We start from the raw sequence: 22,678 nt of genomic DNA, 5'->3' as shown, positions 1-22,678 counted from the left end.
CGTTGATGCTGTGCGTAAGCTGATTGAGGAAGATCGACATGTGACATACCGCGAAATTCAGGCAACTTTAGACATTGGCATGAGTCAAATAAAAATAATCTTGCATGAACAATTGGGTGTAAAAAAGTTGTTTTCCCGATGGATACCGCATTTGCTCTGTGAAGAGCAAATGCGGTATCAACTCCTGACAAATCCTGGATATACGCGTACGAACCCGAAACAAAAAACCAGTCACGAGTTTGGGTGTTCGAAAATGAGTTAAAGCCAACAAAAATTGTTCGTTCACGGAGTGTTGCAAAAAAAATGGTGGCCACGTTTGTCTCCATAACCGGCCATGTTGCGACTATTCCTCTTGAGGGACAAAGAACGGTTAATGCAGAATGGTATGCTAGCATTTGTTTGGCACAGGTCGTTTCTGAACTCTGTAAAGAGAACTCGCGAGAATGCGAGTCCTCACACCGCGCATAGTACAAAAGAGTTTTTAGAGCAAGAAATAAATATAATAATATAATAAAAAAAGATAGAATTATTAGACCATCCGCCGTACAGCCCCGACCTAAGCCCTAATGATTTCTATACTTTCCCTAAAAGAATAAATTGCGTGGTCAGAGATTTTCATCACCTGAAGAAGCTGTGGACGCCTACAAAACAGCCATTTTGGAGACCCCAACTTCCGAATGGAATGGTTGCATCAATGATTGGCTCCATCGTATGGAAAAATGTGTCAAATTTCGCGGAGAATACTTCGAAAAGCAATAGCAACATTTTTAAATAGTAATGTTGTGTCACTTCCTTGATTCCCGAAATTTTCAGTGCTGCCCTCTTACTTTAACACCGAGATAAGTTATACAATTAACTCTTTCAATTGGTTTACACTTACAGTTTGTAAAATTATTATGAAGGCACAGTAGACTATGTATATACATTCGGGGGTAAATATGGTGAGTGAATAATAACTAGTTTAATTTTTTCCAAATTATATATAGAACTATACCATTATCGTGAGACCACTTAACTACGTTATCTATGTCTAACTGTACTAAGCTACACGTTTCAGGGAGTTGGTGCCGGCTAGCAATGTACATAAATCGTCGGCAAATATGCAAGCTTAACAATACCGAATTACTCCACATAAGCTATTTACTTGCATTAGGTAGCAGATGGGCCCACATCCGGACCCTTGTGGTACTCCACATCCCTCGCTGAACGTGTCACCGACTCTAACACGATAAGAGCGTGAGGTGAGGTAGTCGCGGAACCAGTGGTTGATCGGCTATCCCACACGACACATGATGTCTAACAGAAAAATAACTAAATTAGCTATAACAGACTAGACTTTATCAACAACTAACTTTATATCAGACATGCGTAGGAGATCTTCTACCAGGTGATTTATTTTTATTCATATTAAACTTTTTTGACATCACTACTAGTGACTGGTTGCCATCTCTTGCCCACGTCGCACTTTACCACATAGCTGTCCCTTTGTAAAAATTGATCACTACATATATGTTTAATTAGGTTCATTTCATTTAAAAAAATTGAAGCAAACTTGCCACAAATCTCTTTTTGATTGCCTTGTTTTACCATATTCGTAAGTATCAGATCATCTACAGATTGTCTAGGTTTATCCAATAAACTATTTATCTTATCCCATATATTTTAATATTTTTATTTCACTTTAATATAGTTAAATCATACTCTGATTTATACTTAATAATAGCTTTATTACACTTATTTCTAAATTAAGTAAAGTTTAATCTTTTTAACATATTTTTTGCACCATATTGCAAATAACCTATCTCTTTCTGGTATCATTTCCTTTAAATTATCAGTTATCCAACCCTTATTATTCCATTTCTAGTAGGCTTCATAGGATACAATATAATAGCTTTAATACACAATACAATATTGTATATTTTATTAAAAAAACAACCGACTTCTATAACACTATTCCAAAACAATAGATATAATATGCACTAAACAGTATAAAAATAATTGCGTATTTTTATACAATCAAATTAATCTAATTCTAGTTCCGATTATTGTTATTTTTTTCGGCCGAGTATCGTTAATTTGCCCCTTAGAATTGAAGAGTTCCGCTACTTTGTCATGGATTCCGTAATCAGATCCTCACCAAAGTCTCACCAAACTATCTTTGAAGTATATACTTTATATGCTTCCGAATTCGGTTGGCGCGATATTGAGTTATTCGTAAATTTATCATCCACTTTGCTATACGTATGTATAGGTATTCTGGACCAAAATACATTGGGACCACACGTGAAGCACCAGCTTTCAAATAAAAGAATTATCAAAATCGGTTCACCCAGTCGAAAGTTTTGAGGTAACAAACATAAAAAAAACATACCGACGAATTGCGAACCTCCTCCTTTTCTGAAGTCGGTTAAAAAGAGCGCAAAAAAAAAGAAAGCTGGGAGAGTTTCTTGCGCCGCTTTTTCTCCCTCAGAGCGCCATTTGTTTCCGAAGCGATGGTAGTATGACATCAAAAATAATTCCAAAGGAATCAATTTTGAGGTAATAAATGCCTTTTATAGCTTTTTAAAAAAAGCAAGTAGGTATTATCAACTTTAATATTGCAAAGTTTATTTAGCGTCTTAGAGCTTCTGGTGTTAAACGGTATCAAATGCTCATTATAATGTCAACAATATGATCTGAGTAGGCATTATGAGACGTAGCGTAATTAACATAATAACTAACAGTTACATCTCGAAGCATATCGCAATATTATAACCTTGACTACATCACACTGCTCGGCCGTCATCCTGAAACGATAAAGGAGATTTGTCCGCATACAATCCGATATCTAGTGATGACCTAGTATCGAGTCAATCCTACGCTCGAACATCGATGAAAAAGTTGAATCACGAACTATTTGATTTGTTACATAATATTTACCTTTACGGTAGAAAATTAATGTGCACCCACACATTATTTATGCAATTCCTTACGTTGCTACTCCATGGAAATGTCTATGACCATAGATGTATTTTAACTAATAACTACGTGCATTACCTTAGTTGATGGCAGTTTGTTAATAGAAAATAAAATCAGTGGGAGGCTCCTTTGCACAGGAAGCCGGCTAGATTATGGGTACCACAACGGCGTCTATTTCTGCCGTGAAACAGTAATGTGTAAACATTAATGTTTTTCGGTCTGAAGGGCGGCCGTAGCTAGTGAAATTACTGGGCAAATGAGACTTAACATCTTATGTTTCCAAGTTGTCCAGCGCAGTTGTAGTGCCGCTCAGTAATTTTATTTTATTGCCCGCAAATAAAAAAGGTAGCGTACCTATATCTTAAAATATAACGCCAGGCGTGCAAGTTTGAAGTAGGGCTTCCAATCCCGCGGCCTGTAATCTCGGCATTTGCGGGACCACAAATTTACAATCCCGCGGGATCTCGGTATTTGTGGGATCCCGCATATTGCACATTACACAGCATAAGCACATTGTAAAAGAATGAGTTTACCAACTCCACATTTATTTACTTACATATTACTATTAAAATGAGATCAATCATATTATACTGTTTTTTTTACAAAAAAACCAATAACAAATTCTGAATAAAAAGCATATCAAAAGAAAACGAATCGTTTTCAAAAAATACGCAAAGCAAAATTAAAAAATCAAGCAAAAAAATAACACACAAAAACAATTTTAAACTGATAAATTATTACTTAATTATTAAGTTTTTCAGCTTTTAATCTTAACTGAAACTAATTTTAGACGCAATATAGCCTGCAGCAGAAAATGCCCTTTCTGCTTCCACACTTGTGGGGTTTAAGGGGTTGTACGTGAATGAAAGATTAATTGGATGTATTAATAAACTTCACGAAAATACGAAACAGTTCATAACTTGAGTTATTAAGAATAATATTTGACGCAGATTATCCTATTTTGGATTGGAAAATGGCGCGGGATCCCGCAATACCGAGATCTCGGCAGTCCTTATAGTACTATGTGCCCCTCCAGATAGTGGTCATTAATATATTTGTTTCTTTCAGAGTGCTGTGTCTCGAGCAACAAAAAACACTGTATGTGCCGGTCCCTCGGCTGCAGAACGGTTTCCTGAACCAACTCGTGTTGCCGGAAGGAGAGACCGGCCCGGGTGCGATCAAGAAGGCTGTCTCCCGGAACGGAATGGAAACCTATGGAAAACCACTGTGTATGTTTTTATTAAGTTTTTTTGATATCGGTTCCTGTAGCGACTCCATAGTCTATACACAGTATAACAAATGTTGCACTTTCACGCAAATTATCTATAGAAAGGCCAACACGACGAGATTAAGAATGTATTCAAAGTTTCGGGAGTTCAAAACATTTTTATCGATGTATTTGAATATTGAAAATAATTGATATATTTCGAAGGGTGTATGGAGGCGCCAGGCTGTGATTCCATAATTAAAATCAACAATTACTCACAATAACAGCGAAAATCAATAAGAAAACTAAAACTAACAGGAAAATACGTGTTTTGAATCGATATTTTCTGTCGCGAGTCCATGCTCTATGCACAGTATAACAAATGTCTCACTTTCACGCAAATTATCTATAGAAAGGCCAACAAGACGAGATTAAGAATGTATTCAAAGTTTCAGGGGTTCAAAACATTTTTATCGATGTCTTAAGTAATTGATATATTTTGAAAGATGTCTGGAGGTGCCAGGCTGTGATTTCATAATTAAAATCAACAATTACTCACTATAACACCAAAAATCACCAAAAAAACTAACAGGAAATACATGTTTTGAATCGATATTTTCTAATAATTTAATATTATGAATGAAGTGTTAAAAACACTTGCAAATACCATATAGGATCATTAGGAACATAGATATACAATAATTGTAAATCCACAGAAGCCAGTAGCAATTGTTTGCGATATGTTGTGATCATAGCTTGACCAATCAGCACTCACCTTAGTTGATGGATAGACTGGTTTGCATTGCTAATATTAGTAATTCTACTGGATTTTGAAGGTCGATGGTTTAAATATAGCATTACGTTGTACTCATGGATCGTTAATTATTATTTTTCAGCCATAGAAGACTCGGTGACGCTGGACCTCGTAGTGATGGGTTCCGTTGCGGTCTCAAAAGAAGGCTTTCGTATTGGCAAAGGAAAAGGTTAGTCGTGTTATCGTGTTCGGAAGAATACTTTATAATAGGTCTTTACCTAATTTATTAAGATTGTGCAATTTTTTATATTGATAGGGATTGGCTGTAATACCAGACATAAAATGTGTCGTAATTTTTTTATTATTTTGAGATTTATTACTTAATTTTTTTATCTCTAGTTACTATCTCTAGTTCTAGTACATAATTATAACATTTGCAAGGTAAAAAAAATCTTCCAAATGTCATTAAAAATTAATTTGTACCAAAACTTTATGCACGATGCTCGAACCTCTCGGGTTCCGTCCGAGCGCTCTTACCATCTGAGCCAACCGTCCGAGTGACAAAATCGAAACTTTGGTAAGTCTTGTTTAACTCTCAGGTTGTAGCTCCATCTATAGGATGTACTTTACCGTCGATAACCTACTCGACCCCGATAATTGCATTTTAGGATATTGACTTGCTTGTTATTTCTAATTTCGAGACCCGAGTTGTCCATGAATTTTGATACAAATTAATTTTTATATTTAATCCCAGAAGTGAGGGCTTTCACTTAAAAATAAAAACATTTTTTGGAATTTAAAATCATGATAATATGGTTATTATTATGGATTTTCAAACCGCAGGCTATGGAGATTTGGAGTTTGGTCTGATGATGCACATGAAAGCGTTGAAGCCGACCACTCTTGTAGTGACCACTGTACACGACTGTCAGGTATTGTATTCTGTCCTTTTATTATGGCGACCCCTATAGCCTAGTGGTTAGTGACCCTGCCTACTGAGCTAGTGGACCCGGGTTCGAATTCTGGTAGGTGCAATCATTTGTATGATGAAAATGAATGTTTGTTTCCGAGTCACGTATTATATATATTTATATTATACAAGCTGTCCCAGCAAACGTTGTATTGCCGATATTAAAATCGCTATAAAAAAGTAACTGTTGATCGTAGATGGGTAAAATTTGAAGTTGTATGTATTTTTTAATGCTTACTCATAATCAAACAAATAAAAAAAAATCGTGTATAAAATAACCACCCTTAACATTTAGGGGGATGAAAAATAGATGTTGTCCGATTCTCAGATCTACCCAATATGCACTCAAAATTTCATGAGAATTGGTTTTTAAAAACACGTTTTTTACAAAAAAAAAAGTGTGTGTGTACATACATGTACGCACGTAAGAAGTTACACTTCTTTGGCGTAACAAAACAAAAATACTCTAAAGTTAATTTTCCTTGTGCTACTTTACGTTTGTAGAAAGAACAATAATATTATGAATGTATTAAATAAAACCAATGACAATATTATTATACCGCTTTATAATGTTAAACAACGTTTATTTAAATAACATTAATATTTTTTAGTACAATTAGGCAATAATTAAATTTGTGGATCTCACAGAACTTGACAATAACAATGACACACTTTTGTAGTTGCAGATAAAGTGCCATCTAGCGAATCTAAACATAATTAAAGTGTTCTTCACGTAAGAAAAGAGTTTGATATGTATTTAACCATACTACAAGTATTAACCTAAATGTCTTTTATTAATAAAATCAAATCTATAATACTTGCTAATAAAGTTAATCGACATCTTTTATAGGTATAACAATTTTGGATGGATACAATTTAAAAAAATACTGTTATAGCCCATTTTTTTTTCTTTTATCCATTTAGGGGCTTTTATACGTATGTACATGTCAGCCCCATTATAATCTAAGTACATTAAAAAGACAAAAGAAAAACAAAATTCTTAACTTAACAAACTAACAAAAAAGTTAATAAAACGAAAAGCAAGTTATATCTATAGTTCAACAAATAAGGCTTATGGATCAAACAGACCTATGGCATCCTTAGATGCAGGGCGGGCAAGCATATTTACAAGCATGCCCGTATCGAATCTGTTCAAACCCATAAGTCTTACAATTTTGTCTGTACTAGACTGACATCGGACACATTCCTTTAACAAGTGCTCAACATCCTCAATTGTTCCACATGACTCACATAGAGGTGACTCCGCAATTTTCATCAAAAATTTAAACTTATTCAAAGATCGGGACACATCCGGATCTCAGTCTGTGAGCAATAACAATCAACCTCCTTTTAACTTTACATTAAGCGCATAATTTAATTAAATACATGTGGTCTAGTTAACCAAGTAACGACAGAGTCTCGAATTTGGGTGTCGGTGTGCACACGCCAAAACGAGTTGCCTAGAAGGGCTCTGAGCGGCGCGCAATATTATGAGGTTCCGTGGGGATATGGGGGAGTGTAATAAGAGTTTTTTTTTATGGAATAGGAGGACAAACGAGCGTACGGGTCACCTGGTGTTAAGTGATCACCGCCGCTCACATTCTCTTGCAACACCAGAGGAATCACGAGCTTTTTTTGAAGGTACCCATGTTGTATTGTCCCGGAAACACCGCACAAGGAAGCTCATTCCATAGCTTTGTAGTACGATGGAGAAAGCTCCTTAAAAACCGCACGTGGAGGACCGCCACACATCCAGATGGTGGGGATGATATCCTAACTTGTGGCGTGTCGCGCGAAGGTGAAATTAAATAAGGAGTGATATTAAATAAGGCAAAATTATTGCACTTTTCTCGTGTTCACATTATACTTTAGTTTATTTACAATATGTGTACGTTGATGATATTAACATGCTATGGTATAGGGGCCTTGAAAAGAAACCTTTATTTACCTTTACCGGCGCTGAGCACACTTTTCTAGGGATGGGTATAAAATGTTAAACTCGCGTCAGGACACGTGGCCTGACGAAAATTCGTAAAGCAGTCGTTGAAATTATGAATGAAATATTTACACTTCTATCTAATTATAGTTCGGCTAAGTTAATCATCATTGAACCAGTGGTTGAATCATTGTGATTGGGAAGACGAAACACCGCGAGATCAAGGGATCGAATCTCAGCCGTTAATATTTTTACAGTTTAGTTATGGATGAAAGTTAATTTTTCTGAGAGATAAAGTAATATAAATTGTCATCTTTGTGTACGGTAGCGCAATAAATGAATATTATATTTCAGCACATAAATTCTAGTACTTTTGTACTGATAAATAAAGAAATTCGTGCGAAACTATTTCTTAACCATTCCAAAATATTCAAAAATGCACAACGTTAATGTTGAATGAAGTTTTCACTTCTGCCGGCACTCCCGTAGTGCAACCCGTATTTTTTAATGTTTGGGTAATCCGGGAATATCACGTATCATTGCATATCCATGCATATATTATGAATTGATTAAAACCTTGATTAACTATCGGCCCATATAGTCTGAAGTGTGGGCGCTCTGAGACATGAACACTGAAGTCTCGTATAGAGCGAGTATTTAGCTAAAATGACTATTAATGACTTATTAGCCAACTGTTTCCACCAAAGCGGAGAGGAGACGAGGGGAGATAGGCCGCGAAGCGGTCAGGTTATTTCCACCGAAGCGGAGAGGAGATTGGTAGCGTGGAGGAGATGTGAGCTGTGCACAGCGGAGATGTGAGAGCTCGAAATCAGTCAACTGATATCTACGAAAGGAGGACGTCCTCCTTATTTGAGTTAAAATAGTTCTTTAAACTGCTAAAGTTGGTTAAAAAAATGGAAGGAACGCCTTTTGCATGCAAGATCAGTCAATCGAATAAATGAAGCTTTCGGGTGTGCGAGACGAGGGGAGAAGGTGAAAACTGCCGCGCCGTTTGCTTGCTCGCGGCACAAAAAAAAGACATCTACTCTCCGCTTGATCCATTTCCGAAGCTAAGCGGAGAAGAGATGTGTAAATACCGAAATCTGATTGGTTATCAAAACGCATCCCCTCTCTGCTTTGGTGGAAACCGGACCTAAAATCAGTACGCTCCTGTTAGATGCGTGGATATATCGCTCGCGTCCGTGAAAAAAACTGATTTATTACAAGGGACACACATTTTTGGAACGAAGCTCCTTACGGCAGGCTTGGAGGAGATAGGGATTTTGCTGCGGGACCGAACTGAAAAAAATGTGATAGTAAAACCGTAAGAAAAAGTCCGTGGAATAAAACCGTTAAATGAGATGTGCGCAGGCGCGACAGTCATTTCTATTTCTATGTAATTTTATGTTGTCAAACAAAAATAAAGAGACATATTATGTTATTTTAATTGATAATTTGGATTACGATTTTTTTTATTTTACGTAATTTATTATTTCCTAAAATACTGAATTTCCTAAATACTTTCGTGTACTTAATAAACACTAATCTGCAAAATTTGAGAGAAAAATCAAGAAAACCTACATGAAATTGAACACGATTTTTTTTTACAAATTGTGTCGATTCTACATTAGGTGAAGGAACTTCGTTCCTACCTGGTGTCCCACGACACCACATCTTTTTATATTATTAATACTTTTTTTTGATCAGGTATTCGACACGCTTCCGGCAGAGCTGTTCAAGCCACACGACGTACCAATCGATATCATAATAACGCCTACACAGGTAAGTGAAATATACCATTTACATTTATCTTACCTTTGTCACAACAGAATGACATGACAGGGAGAAGTTATTTTAAATTTGGAATGACTTTACACTTCTTTTATTAATAAGACAGTAATTAATTAGCATTAATTTACGCTTTAATTATTTTTAATACATTTACTGAAATGGTTGCTTTTTCCATGTGTAGTGAGCGTGCGTAAAGTTGTTCTTTTCCGCACTAGTGCTTCTTGTTTTATTGAATTAGCGTTTTTTAACTCTATCCTCAACAATAATTGTTCAAACTGTATTTATTACATGTCTAGGATTAAACTGTTTTTCATTGATTTCTTTTCGTTATTTTTTTATTGTATTACTCATGCGGGAAAAGTAGTATCTCAGCGCTCGTTGTTGCGGTTGAAAAAGAGCCGTTTGCCCATTTTAAAATTACGCTTGAGTTTTTTCGTAAATGAAACTGTTGTTTGAGTGCGAAATGTTTACTTGTCGCACGCAAATTGAGATAAAATCGCTAAAATAAATAAAATAATAACAAAAAAAAACCACATCGACATTTGATATGTCCTGTAACTGAATTGAGGTAGACGCGTCTGACAGTTTAATTTAATAAATATAATTATAACTTGTCGCACGAGTTGCACAAAATATACTATTTCATTGATTTCTTTTCGTTGTTTTTTAGAATTTTCTCGAGTCAATTCCATTTTCTCAACGACTAAACAAGTTTGAAAAGTCCTTGTGACAAGACCGAGAATCTTTTTTTCAAAAAATAAATGGTATTCGATTTTTAAAACCAAGGAGAACAGTAACAGGAAATATTCCTTCCCCGATACGTTTAGTGCCGCCCTCGTATTTACATAACATTTGCCTGTAACGTTCATCTTATTATTTAAATAAAAAGTATTCCCAGGCCATAAAGATGCATGTCTTTTATACACACTGCTTTGATTGTTGGATAAAGAAGTGTGAATCGAGTGTGCGTTAATCATAACACTCTCGGTTCCCTTATCGCGCTCGCCTGTGGATCGGGCTATTAAATACCACGTCGACCTTAGATCATTTATAGATTATAGATTGTGACAGCTGTGAAAACGTCGAAAAAAAATGAGGTTGACAGTTAACCTCTACTTTGAGCAATGCACGGCACACTTACAAAGTGGCATAAAAATCGCGATTGTAAGTCGTACCTAGCTTGGGAAAAATTTTGAGGTTGATAGTTAACCTCTATTTTGAGCAATGCACGCACGCTTACACAAAGTGACATATAAGTCGCTAGTGTGAGACGTAACTTGGCACGCACGCACATTATTAAACCTGGTCTGTTTTCAACGGTTGTCTAGCAGCAAATGGCTCTAGATGCTAGATGCTCTAGACGTATGAATTATCTAAGACGGCAACGTAATGATCAATTTAGCACAGTAGTCGCATAATGCATTATTTCTAGGTGATTGAAACTCATCGCGTGAGCCATCGGCCCACCGGCATATTGTGGCATCTGCTCTCCAACCGCCGTGTGGAGATGATGCCCGTGCTGGGACAATTGAGGGAGATTGAAATGCTGTATGTTTTTCACTTCTATTTCATATATACTAGCGCCGACACTCGTTAAATAATTGACAGTATAATGTTTTTTTTTGTAATAAGTAATTGCACTCTTCGTTGACAGTATAATAACAAATTCGTAGTATTTTTGTAATAAGTGATTGCACTGTTTATTGACAGCATAATCAACAAATTTGTTTTTTTTTGTAATAAGTAATTGCACTCTTCGTTGACAGTATAATAACAAATTCGTAGTATTTTTGTAATAAGTGATTGCACTGTTTATTGACAGCATAATCAACAAACTTGTTTTTTTTTTTGTAATAAGTAATTGCACTCTTCGTTGACAGTATAATAACAAATTCGTAGTATTTTTGTAATAAGTGATTGCACTGTTTATTGACAGCATAATCAACAAATTTGTTTTTTTTTTTGTAATAAGTAATTGCACTCTTCGTTGACAGTATAATAACAAATTCGTAGTATTTTTGGTATAAGTGATTGCACTGTTTATTGACAGCATAATCAACAAATTTGTTTTTTTTTTTGTAATAAGTAATTGCACTCTTCGTTGACAGTATAATAACAAATTCGTAGTATTTTTGTAATAAGTGATTGCACTGTTTATTGACAGCATAATCAACAAATTTGTTTTTTTTTTGTAATAAGTAATTGCACTCTTCGTTGACAGTATAATAACAAATTCGTAGTATTTTTGTAATAAGTGATTGCACTGTTTATTGACAGCATAATCAACAAATTTGTTTTTTTTTGCAATAAGTAATTGCACTCTTCGTTGACAGTATAATAACAAATTCGTAGTATTTTTGTAATAAGTGATTGCACTGTTTATTGACAGCATAATCAACAAATTTGTTTTTTTTTTGTAATAAGTAATTGCACTCTTCGTTGACAGTATAATAACAAATTCGTAGTATTTTTGTAATAAGTGATTGCACTGTTTATTGACAGCATAATCAACAAATTTGTTTTTTTTTGTAATAAGTAATTGCACTCTTCGTTGACAGTATAATCAACATCTTTGTTGTTTTTTGTAATAAAAAATTTGCTCTGTTTGATGACAGTATAATCAACAAATTTGTTGTTTTGTAAAAAGTGATTGCTCTGTTTGTTGACAGTATAATCAACAAAGTTGTTTGTTTTTTGTAATAAGTAATTTCACTGCTTATTGACAGTATAATCAACAAATTTGTTGTTTTTTCTCGTAATAAAAATTTGCACAATCTCACGAGTCACCAAGTAGATAATGATACTAAAGCAAAAATTACAGCGCTGGCAAAGCTTGCACATTGAAAGAAGAAGACACGGACGTAGAGGAGCGGGCGGTACAACGAGCGCGTAGACAGAGACGTCGCACTAAGTCTACCAAGACACAGAGCGAGGGAGAGGTAATATATCTACATTTATATCACTCTATATGAACCATAGAAATCTTAAACAGAAGGTACTAGAAGTATTTTTAATTAGGAACTACGTTTTAATTTCGGTTTAACCGAACTAAAAGTATTATTGTTAAAAAAAAAAACGTAAATGACTTTCTTAATTCTTAATCTAAATTTCTTAATCTACTTCAGATTGGGAATGGAGCGACCGCCCTCATGCTATTAAATAATAAATTTTAAAGTACGGTATTACGTTGTAATTATATTATTTAATTTAACAAAGAAGCCCGCCAAGTTTCTTGCGCCCGTTCTTTTTTAATAGCAAAGTTTTATTCATATATATCACAATCTTAAATATATAAAACTCCGTCTTAAAGAACATTTTCAACGGCTGACTGAAAAAATAACGCGGGAGCAACTCCCCCGCTTTCCGCACGCCTCACCTCGTGCGCCTACAGTGTAGTGCTGTGCCGTAGTTGTAGCTTACCGTGTTATGGCGTTAATACTAAAGTTTCGGACCCGTGTTATTTTTTTGATTTTAATTATGACTCATCCGACTCCATTGGGTTCTGTTCCAAAAAAAACGAGTTTTCTTTCATCGCGAAGCACGAGAAACGGCGAAAAATGTTTTAGACAATGTATCTTGAAGAAGTAAAAAAAAAATATTTTACATTTAATTATTAGCTTAAAAAGATGAAAGAATTACTAAACTATTTTTTCCTACATTTCAACATAGTGTAAAATGCTGAATTTGAAAGCATTGTATAAATTTATCGACATACTACTAGGTCGTCAATTATAATTTGGTCACAGCACTATCGCATTTCTAAACTCTGCATTCAACTCGCGCGTTATCTGTAGTTGCATTTGCAGTTATGTAATTACTAGTAGCTAATACACTTATACAGTACTATTACCACATAAACATTGAAACAGCGTATAAATTATTAAAAATTGTGAATTATCGTAAGCAGGGTAATACGACAGAAGGCGAGGACGGCAAGAGCAAGCCGCGACGCAATCCGCGCAGGCGCAACAGTCACAAGTCTGTCGGTCCCGAGGACACCCTGAAGGCTGACGGCAAGGAACAGAAGTCCAGGAAGTTCAAGCGGCCAAAGCCGGTCATCGACTTCTCCGTAAAGGTCAGAATATGTGTTTACTGATTTTTTGAGGCAACCGCCCATGGACAGCATGCATGGACAGCAACAACAGGTGTGTCAAGAAATGTGTTGCCGTCCTTTAAGGTGGAAGTATGCTTTTTTTTCTTGAAGGTCCCTAAGTCTTATCTGTTCGGGAAAACCGCAGCCGGTACTTGATTCCACAAAGTGGCTGTGCGAGGCAAGAAATTTCTAACAAAACGCGCGGTTGTAGAATGCCAGACGTCTACGTGATGCGGGTGGTACTATTTCTTGTTATGGAAGTCTGAATCGCATGAAAAACAGCACAGATATTTGGAAACAGAGGACAAACGAGCGTACGGGTTACCTGATGTTAAAGTAATCAACGTCGCCCACATTCTCTTGCAACATCTGAAAAATCGCAGGAGCGTTGCCGGCATTTAAGGAAGATGTAAGCGTTTTTTTTTTGAAGGAAAGAAGGAAGGAATCTCACTGCCTTGTTGTATGGAAGAAAGTTCCTTGGAAAACGCACTGTGGAGGAACGCCAAGGTGGAGGATGACATTCTAATTTGTGGCGTCTCGTGCGAAGGTGGAGTTCGGCATTATTAAAAAGACATATTTTAATAATATTTCAAAAGAGATGGATAAATTGTGCCCCAAAGTGAACAAAAAAGAATTACAAATGAAAATTATAAAAAAAAGTTATGATTTTTATAAATTTATTAATTCACTATATTGTTCTATTTGATTTCATTCTGTGGCTAAGGCTGTACCCACAATGTTGCCATATAATATTAACAAAGAACAGGGAATACTAGCTTAACTCAGACCGAGCCTAAAATGTACAATATTCATAACTCACCGTAACTTACGGCCGGTCTCAATAATCTACCTACAGTTAAACTCGGTTAGCTACTAGAGTCTATCGTATCTTCCAAACTATCTGTTACTGCCGTCTCAATAACGAAATTCTCGCAAGGCTAACTACAGTTACAGACGGATAGGCCTTTGGTAAACGTCTCCCTCTCGCGCGTTCTGCTTTTATTTTTTAACAAAACGGCTGAGTTATATGTTAACAAACAAATGTTTAGAATTTAGATTTACTTTCGCAATATAATTTTAAGTAATATTATACTTATTTTTAAAGTTCTACTTAAAATTTATACACAAAAATGGTACAGTTTATGAATGAGATAATCTTAAAAATACTAAAGCCGAGAACAATTATACTCTGAAGCAAGTAATTGAGACCGGCCGTTAATATTTAATACATCATTATTATTGTTTATGTATTATCAACAAATTGAAATATAAAATAATATCTATGCACACTATCGAATAGTCTATAATTATCCATGGTTATTCAATGAGTGTGATTTATGTCATGTGTAAGTAAAATTTTATTTAAACGTAATATTTGTGATATATAATAGTTATTATATTCTTTGGAAACAGATCTCGAACATCAGCCCAACCACAAGAGTTCGCGATCTGAAGCAAGCGCTCTCTGAACGCGGCGTCAAGCCGCAGATGATGACATGGAAGGTGAGTGTTGTGGCCTTAACGTGGTCTAAGACGCAGAATTGAATCGTATGACGTACGTAAACGGCGTGTTGCGATCCGCGTCGGTTAATAACCCAGTAAATTTCCAATACTATCTGTATCTCTAAGAAAAAGTGTGTACAGTCCCTCAAAGAAAAAGTGTGTAAAGTCTCTCAAAAAAAATATTAAATAAATATTATGACTGTTCATTGTCAGTACATTTATGAAAATTTACTATACGTTCACAAAAATCGTCACCCTTTTGCTCTCAATTGTGATTCTCATTATAATAACACTAGAAATAAGGTATTGCATGTATCTAATTCTAGTCGGCTTCATAAGATACATAATAGCTTTAAGGTTAAATGTATACACTTTTATAATAAAGGCATAAAAGGCATTTATTTTCTCAAAATTGATTCCTTTAGAATGTTTTTTGATGTCATTTCTAATAAACTAGACACTACTACCGCTTCGGAAACAAATGGCGCTCTCAGAGTGAATTCTTTTAGTGCGCTCTTTTCAATAAAATTATTGTATATTGTACAGTCATTTCTATCGCTATAAAATAATCACAATCTAGTCCCAGGCTGTCCGATCATTTAGATATTCAGCTGTGGAGTAATAGGATTTACGATAGAGCCATTTTTTTTATAAATCATTTAAATTAATTTATAGATAATGCCTGAACAGTGGCTGGGACTTTATTATAGAAGTGTATACATTTACCCTTCAAGCTATTATGTATCTTATGAAGCCTACTAGAATTAGTTACAAGCAATCCCTTATTTCTAGTGTTATAATATATAATAAAGTCCCAGACACTGTTCAGGTATTATCTATAAATAAATTTAATTTTCACTTCTCATGCTCTGAAATTGCTTATTTGTGCACGATGTAGGCTGCACAAAATCGATTTTTGTGCACAAGTGCACAAAAGTATCTCAAGTACTCATAAATGTGTCTATATTAAGGCAAAGAAAATGAGCCATACAGCCAAACACAATAAAAGTTCAGAAATAGAATTTAAGACATAAAAGATATTAAAATTTTAATTAAAATACAGTAGGTTATTTAATTAATTAAAAAAAAATATATATATTACAAAATGAATTTAATAGTAGGCTGTATAGGTCTGGAGCCCAAGCCTAATATCAATGTCGTAAAATAAAAAAAAAGCGGCGGGAAACAGGTCATGTTTTTTCGTGCGTTAAAGAAGTTCTTCAAATTTGCTAAAGTTGTTATAAATGTCCATGTTATACTACTGTTTTATTTCCTCGCAATCGAAATGAAAAGCAGAATTTATAACTCGTCCACAAAATGATTTTATCCTCGACATTACTATCAGCCCGAGCCGAATTGTGCACTCGTTGTAAAATCTACTATGTTTTATTAAAAATGGCTCTATTGTTAATCTTACTACTGCGACAGACAGACTACGGACAGCCTGGGACTAGATTATAATTATTTTATAGTAATAGCAGTGACAGTACAATATTGTATATTTTATTAAAAAGAGCGCAAAAAAAGAATGCTGGGAGAGTTTCTTGCGCCGCTTCTTCACTCTTAGAGTGCCATTTGTTTCCGAAGCGGTAGTAGTGTCTAATATATTAGAAATGACATCAAAAAGAATTCTAAAGTAATCAATTTTGAGAAAATAAATGCCTTTTATGCCTTTATCGCGCTAGTTGAATGCAGAGTTCAGAATGCGATAGTGCTGTGACCTAATTAATAATTGATGACCATTATCATGAGTGTGTCGATAGATTTAAACAACGCCCCAAGTTTATCATTTCAACCTAATAGTTAAATCACAAATTTTTGTACTGCCCTTCTCCAACACATATGTCCAAAACATTTTTCGCTAAAAATAACACGCAATCGCAACTTTGGTATAACTACTATTCGTATTAACGCGATGACGCGATAAGCGATTATGGCACAGCACTACACTGTAGGCGCACGAGGTGAGGAGTGCGGAAAGCGGGGGGAGATGGAAATGCGACTGCATTCAACTTCGCGTTAACTGTACCTATATATTATTTACAATGCATAAATATCAGCCAAACAACTGAGGTTTGCGGGCACGTGTTACTGAATGCTTTATTGGTGAGGTAATGAGCACAATTATTCTAATTGGTTGTAATCGTAATGTATATCGTTAAGCAATATGCAATCGTAGTTAAAAGTAATTAATGGTGACTGATTAAAAGTATAAAGATATATTTTGTCTTTCAGGGTTTCCGAGGATACTGCTATTTGCACTTTTTAAAGCCTGGACCACAAAAGGTAAGACTTTGTATAAGACATTATCCAGACACCTTATTATCCTTAGAACAAAGTTATACATCTAAAGAAAAATCTATAGTAATACAAAAAGACGGCATTACTTTATCGTCATCGACTTGTTCGAGCGTTAACTTTTGGTTTTCGCGCAATATAAAGAATTATCTTATAGTATCCCGAAACTTGTAATAAGATTAACTAATTTAAACATGCATTAATTGAAATACGCAACTTTACATGAAAAAAAAACGCAATTGTAAATATTCATTATTTGTATTGGATCTTCAACTCGGGTTTGTACTAACTAAAACGTAAGAGATGTCATTAATAATTTAATATCTTAACCGATAGTAGAGTCTCCGAATTGGAAGCAACATACTCATCGTATTTTAGATAAACGTTTACCATACAAAAAGAGAGTCGGCTAGATTACGAGTCACAACGTTGCCTTTTTCTGCCGTGAAACATGTGTAATGTGTAAGCATTATTGTGTTTCGCTCTGAATTTACTGGGCAAATGAGACTTAATATCTTTTATCTCAAGCCGACGAGCGCTAATGTAGTCCCGCTCAGAATATCAATTACCGTTAGCTGAACGTCCTGCTCGTCTCGTCCCTTATTGTCATAAAAGAAACACACACATACATATTTTTTTACAAATCTTTTATAGAAGTTTTTATGTAAATAGGGCGAAGGCGACAATTTCGAACCGCCGAACATGGACGGCATCATAACGGCGCTTGCGGAGATGTCGATAGCCGCCGAGGAGGGCCAAGCCGCTGAGAAGCCCCGCCTGCTGAAGGTGGAGCCGGCGCCGCCCCGCGACCCGTTGCAGCAACCGCAACCGCAGCAACAACAACCGCTGCCGCAGACTGCAGAGGTACTAAAAGCTATTTTTCTTTGATTAACGCGAGTATTACACATTTAAATAAAACATCTTTAAAGGATTAAAACGCATGTAATTTGCGTAAAAGTTAAATTTTTATTTTAGTTAACCCAAGGCTTTTCCAGACCTTTCCTTCTTTTTTTTCCCATCTGCTGTCTCCCTGAAAACGAAATCTGGAAAGGTCTTGAAACGGGGGTATTACTACTTGCCGACATGCAAAAATCTTAAATAAATGTATTTATAAGTAAACATAGTTTTATTACCCTTACAATGGTTAACCCACCGTGTGCGAGATGAACTCGCACTTAGCCGGTTTTTTTTAGTATAGGTAATTGATTTGGACGATCTTTTTAAAAACTTTAACAGCCTGGTCTGTCTCAAGCAAACAGTTGTTGTTATATTTTCACCTAATACCTATTTAAAAAAACTAACAATTAATTGTGGTCATAATTTTCAGGTACATTAACATCAATGGTCGTCGAGTCGAGTATTTTATTAGTAAGGCACACATAAAAGGACGTTGCTAGCATATTGTATACGCGTAGGATTCATTCCTGTCGCATTCCGGTACTAATTTCTTTATATTATTTAAGTCAATTTTTCGTTGCGCGCGGCCGTTTCTGCTTGTTGTACCCTCGGATGGTATTATGCAAAAGTAATCTTAATGAACTCATTGTAAAGTTCCCATATCAAACTTGTAGTTTTAAGGCTCGGAATTTTTAAGTGCAATTTAGTTTAGACTTAATACGTTTAAGCATTAATATTTTTCTTATATTATTATTTTGAACGGTTTCTAACCTACAATTTGTCAGGCAAAGTGCATTGATTGTTACTTTTGCATAATTTTCTTCTTTTACGTAAAACGAAATAGAATAATATTCGAAGCGATTGTTCGATTTTTGTTTTAAGCTCACTTTCGAACGGGGTCGGTTGGTATGGTATTTTGTTCTTGTCGCATTAACGGTCGCCGCTTTTGTGTGTGAGGGAGTAAGCTGTATCGGTGGCAGAAAAATAGCTTAGCTGAACACATTAAATGGTAAAATGTTTATTATGTTATCTAACTTTATATTAAGCAAAGTAGATTTTTCATTTTGATTTAAGTCATTCTTATCCGGAACTTACCGTTAAACTTTAGTATTTTTCATCAGAACCTATCAACCCTTGGTTAAAAATATTTGTTATATTATATTATAGCAATTTTTGAAACAGTGACTTAATTGTTTCTAGTAACAAGTTCAACCTTTAATGTTGTTTTTGTCTGTCACCGCTACATCGTTCTACGAATATATTTGTTTGTTCTCTAGTCTTAGAATTTAATCTACTCATGTTTTCAATACATAATATTTTAAGGATTCTTCCATGTTATGAAATTTAAAAAGAACTATTTTAATATTATACCTAATATAGATTCTTAATACTTTTATGGTAACGGTAGACATGTTCGTAAATATTTATCTTAAAAGGAAATAGATTAATTTTGTGAATTTAGATATCGCTTCGAATTGAATGCGATGGGTGGTTTTCAAAAAAATATTATTATAATAACATTTATAAATTATTATTATTTCGAATTAATTCATTTTTAATTAAATTGGGGTCTCGATTGTGTTATGTACATAAACACCTCAACATCCTATGCATAGGGTTGCATAAATATTTAGGTCAGGTAAGGTCAACCTACTTTTTGAAATATTAAATACATTGTTTAATATTTTTAAAAATATAGTCATTGGTTATATTCTTGTTTTATCTTTCCCGGTTCAACTTGATATTTATCAAATATAAATTTGAATTGAAACAGAACGTACATATTTGTCATCTTGTTTAATATTGAATACATACCGAAACACCTGATTACACATGTGTATCTATTTGTTACACCTAGTTAGTAGTTTTTTTGGAGTTGTGACACTATTTCTTTAAATAGAATAGATTATTTTGAACATGTTTATCCGAATCATGGTGCTTGTTTTGGGGCGTCTTAACTGTTGTGAAATGGATTTGATTAATTAGTCTTTAATAACTTAAGAGATATTATTTATTTATAAATTTATAGTTTCTACAATCGGGTGCCCCCCATGGAGAGTCGTGCCAATACGCTTTATTTACTCATTGCTTTAAATTTAACATATCTCGCCAAAATTTGACTCTTACGGAGTGTAGAATATTCTTTTATCAAAATGGATTCTATGATCTGAGGGTTGCTGGTGATAAATTTCAGAACTATACCTATTAGGGTTTCAAAATAATTAGAACATAACATTCTGTAAAATTTGTTCATTTTGTTTGTATGCAGTAGTGCATCCAACCAAAGCTGCCTGGCCATTGACGTAGAAAATAGAAGAGCAAAGAAGTGCACATTTTGTGTATTTTATTAAATATATTTTAATCACCGATGATAAAAAGAATCTCAAAATCAAATTTATTTGTTCATTCGTATATTTATCGACCTATTCGAAAATATATGCATCGCACCTCAGAAAAGCGGTACTTAGAAACTCGAGGACCTATTTTTATTTACAACAAAAACCAATGACAGATTGAGTATATGTAGTGAGACAAAGAACATTTCATTGCATATTGTCTGAGAGGACGTGAACATTCTGCAAAATTTGTTCCCCCACTGCTCCATAGTAATCTACTTCGTCGCTTCACGTCAATGGACATGTAGCCAACGTTGTTAGCTCATTTAATAGTAGGTAAACCATACTTCTCACTCGGTAAACATATGCTTCGTGTGTTGTGTTATGTTCTAAGTATCAAGATGTCAACAGGTCATTACGACTGTCGTAATAGTGCTATATTTATTAAGAACCTTAACGAGGTAGGCACTGCCTAATTGTCTTAGATATGGTATGCAAGCCCCTGTTACGACGGTATCTACGGTTATTGACAATTCCAGCCTAAACAGTTTTATGGGCTAGTCAACCTTCGGTCCATTAAACATAACAAGGCTTTTTTTTGTACAATTTAGATCGAAATGAATATCTGTTTTATTTATCATCAGCCCCTTTGTTTATTAAATTGGATTCTCGCTACTAATTTCAGTATTAGATTTAATGTAAGACTAGGAGAGTAATATATTATATTAAATAAGATTATATCTACTTTAAGGGTTGTGCGGACGGTGGTCTAAGTCCTATTATTGGTCTCTTAGTTAATTTTGTACGGTTGTGCTGCGTTAAGACGGTTTGGCGCTTGTCTGTGTGGGTTTTATAAGATTATTGTCTACAGCAAACCTTTTAGTCTATTAAAATATTTCAAAAGTACAATACTCATCTTTTCAGGTTCGCGTTTTGACAGTTATCCCTATACATTAAATAAATAAATGAAACATGTTGTCATTAGCCATGTTACTATTACGTTTCTATTTGATTGATATTGAATTTATCAAAATTGGAAATGGTTAATCGAAATCTAGGCTTATATTGGCTTTCAAACCGCCTTATCGCACGCAAATCTTTTCTAAATTATTATGTTCAGTCGATCTTGTTTTACTTTAGAGTTAATACTGCAGCTACTTTAAAGTTCATTTACGCACATATAATGTATATAAGTTTATTAACTTTTAAAACATCGGGTAGCATGCGTGGAGGTTTGTTTTATATTTTTTTTTAATAAATTTTATTTAACACTTTGTTTTTTGTTTCTTTTTAGACGTTTTAAGCTTTAGGTTATTGTGGAAGATATTGTGATGAACGTTTAGAGGTTGAACGAATTAAATTCTATTTTTCTAGTTGAATGGTGTTTTATTGAGAAGTGTGAAAATGTCATAACTCTTTCTGTATTTATCTTACAACTTATTCGGATATTGCCTTAGTAATTGATGGCCAACAACTGGGCCGAAACTGCGTAATTTAGCGACCTCATTTATATGCCTTATAAATTAAGTATCGATTAAAAGTAATGAATGAATAGGTTGGTAATGATATCGTTATACCTCGATTTATATTAAAAATTGTTCAATAAAATGCTAGGTACACAATCTTCTGATGATGAGTCAGCCACTATATTATATGTAATAGAAAGGAGAAGCTGAGGAGTTAATTACATCAGTTTTTTTCGTACTTCGATAATTTATACGTCTAGATAGTATTTTTTATGGTGACACTGTGTTAGTGTGAGTGAATTGCTCAATATAGAGTTTAGTTCTAATGTCTATTTTTTTAGACGTTTTCACAGCTGTCATAGTCTATAACTATATCTATCTTTCTATTTATAGAGTATAATAATGATCTAAGGGGAGATAATGATGCTGATATGCAGCTCAGCGAGACTTCACCAACAAGATAATTCGG

The 22,678-nt window shown here is 34.6% G+C and overlaps 1 protein-coding gene across 1 annotated transcript in view; it reads left to right on the top strand.

Moving 5' to 3' along the window:
- LOC126979364 (methenyltetrahydrofolate synthase domain-containing protein) overlaps window positions 1–22,122 on the top strand; it is a 41,856-nt gene extending 19,734 nt beyond the window's left edge. The window contains exons 3-13 of the mRNA XM_050828605.1: window positions 4,027–4,187; window positions 5,062–5,148; window positions 5,763–5,851; window positions 9,533–9,607; window positions 11,049–11,164; window positions 12,438–12,555; window positions 13,524–13,691; window positions 15,123–15,212; window positions 17,448–17,498; window positions 18,183–18,374; window positions 18,838–22,122. Of these exons, the coding sequence (XP_050684562.1) occupies window positions 4,027–4,187; window positions 5,062–5,148; window positions 5,763–5,851; window positions 9,533–9,607; window positions 11,049–11,164; window positions 12,438–12,555; window positions 13,524–13,691; window positions 15,123–15,212; window positions 17,448–17,498; window positions 18,183–18,374; window positions 18,838–18,846 (1,156 nt within the window). The 3' untranslated portion in view covers window positions 18,847–22,122. The remainder of the gene's footprint in view (window positions 1–4,026; window positions 4,188–5,061; window positions 5,149–5,762; window positions 5,852–9,532; window positions 9,608–11,048; window positions 11,165–12,437; window positions 12,556–13,523; window positions 13,692–15,122; window positions 15,213–17,447; window positions 17,499–18,182; window positions 18,375–18,837) is intronic.
- The last annotated feature ends 556 nt before the right edge of the window (window positions 22,123–22,678 follow it).

The sequence above is a fragment of the Leptidea sinapis genome, chromosome 3 (assembly GCF_905404315.1).
Source record: "Leptidea sinapis chromosome 3, ilLepSina1.1, whole genome shotgun sequence".
In the NCBI taxonomy this organism is placed as follows: domain Eukaryota; kingdom Metazoa; phylum Arthropoda; class Insecta; order Lepidoptera; family Pieridae; genus Leptidea; species Leptidea sinapis.
The sequence above is the reverse complement of the archived record's forward strand: the minus strand, read 5'-3'. Positions and strand labels throughout refer to the sequence as shown.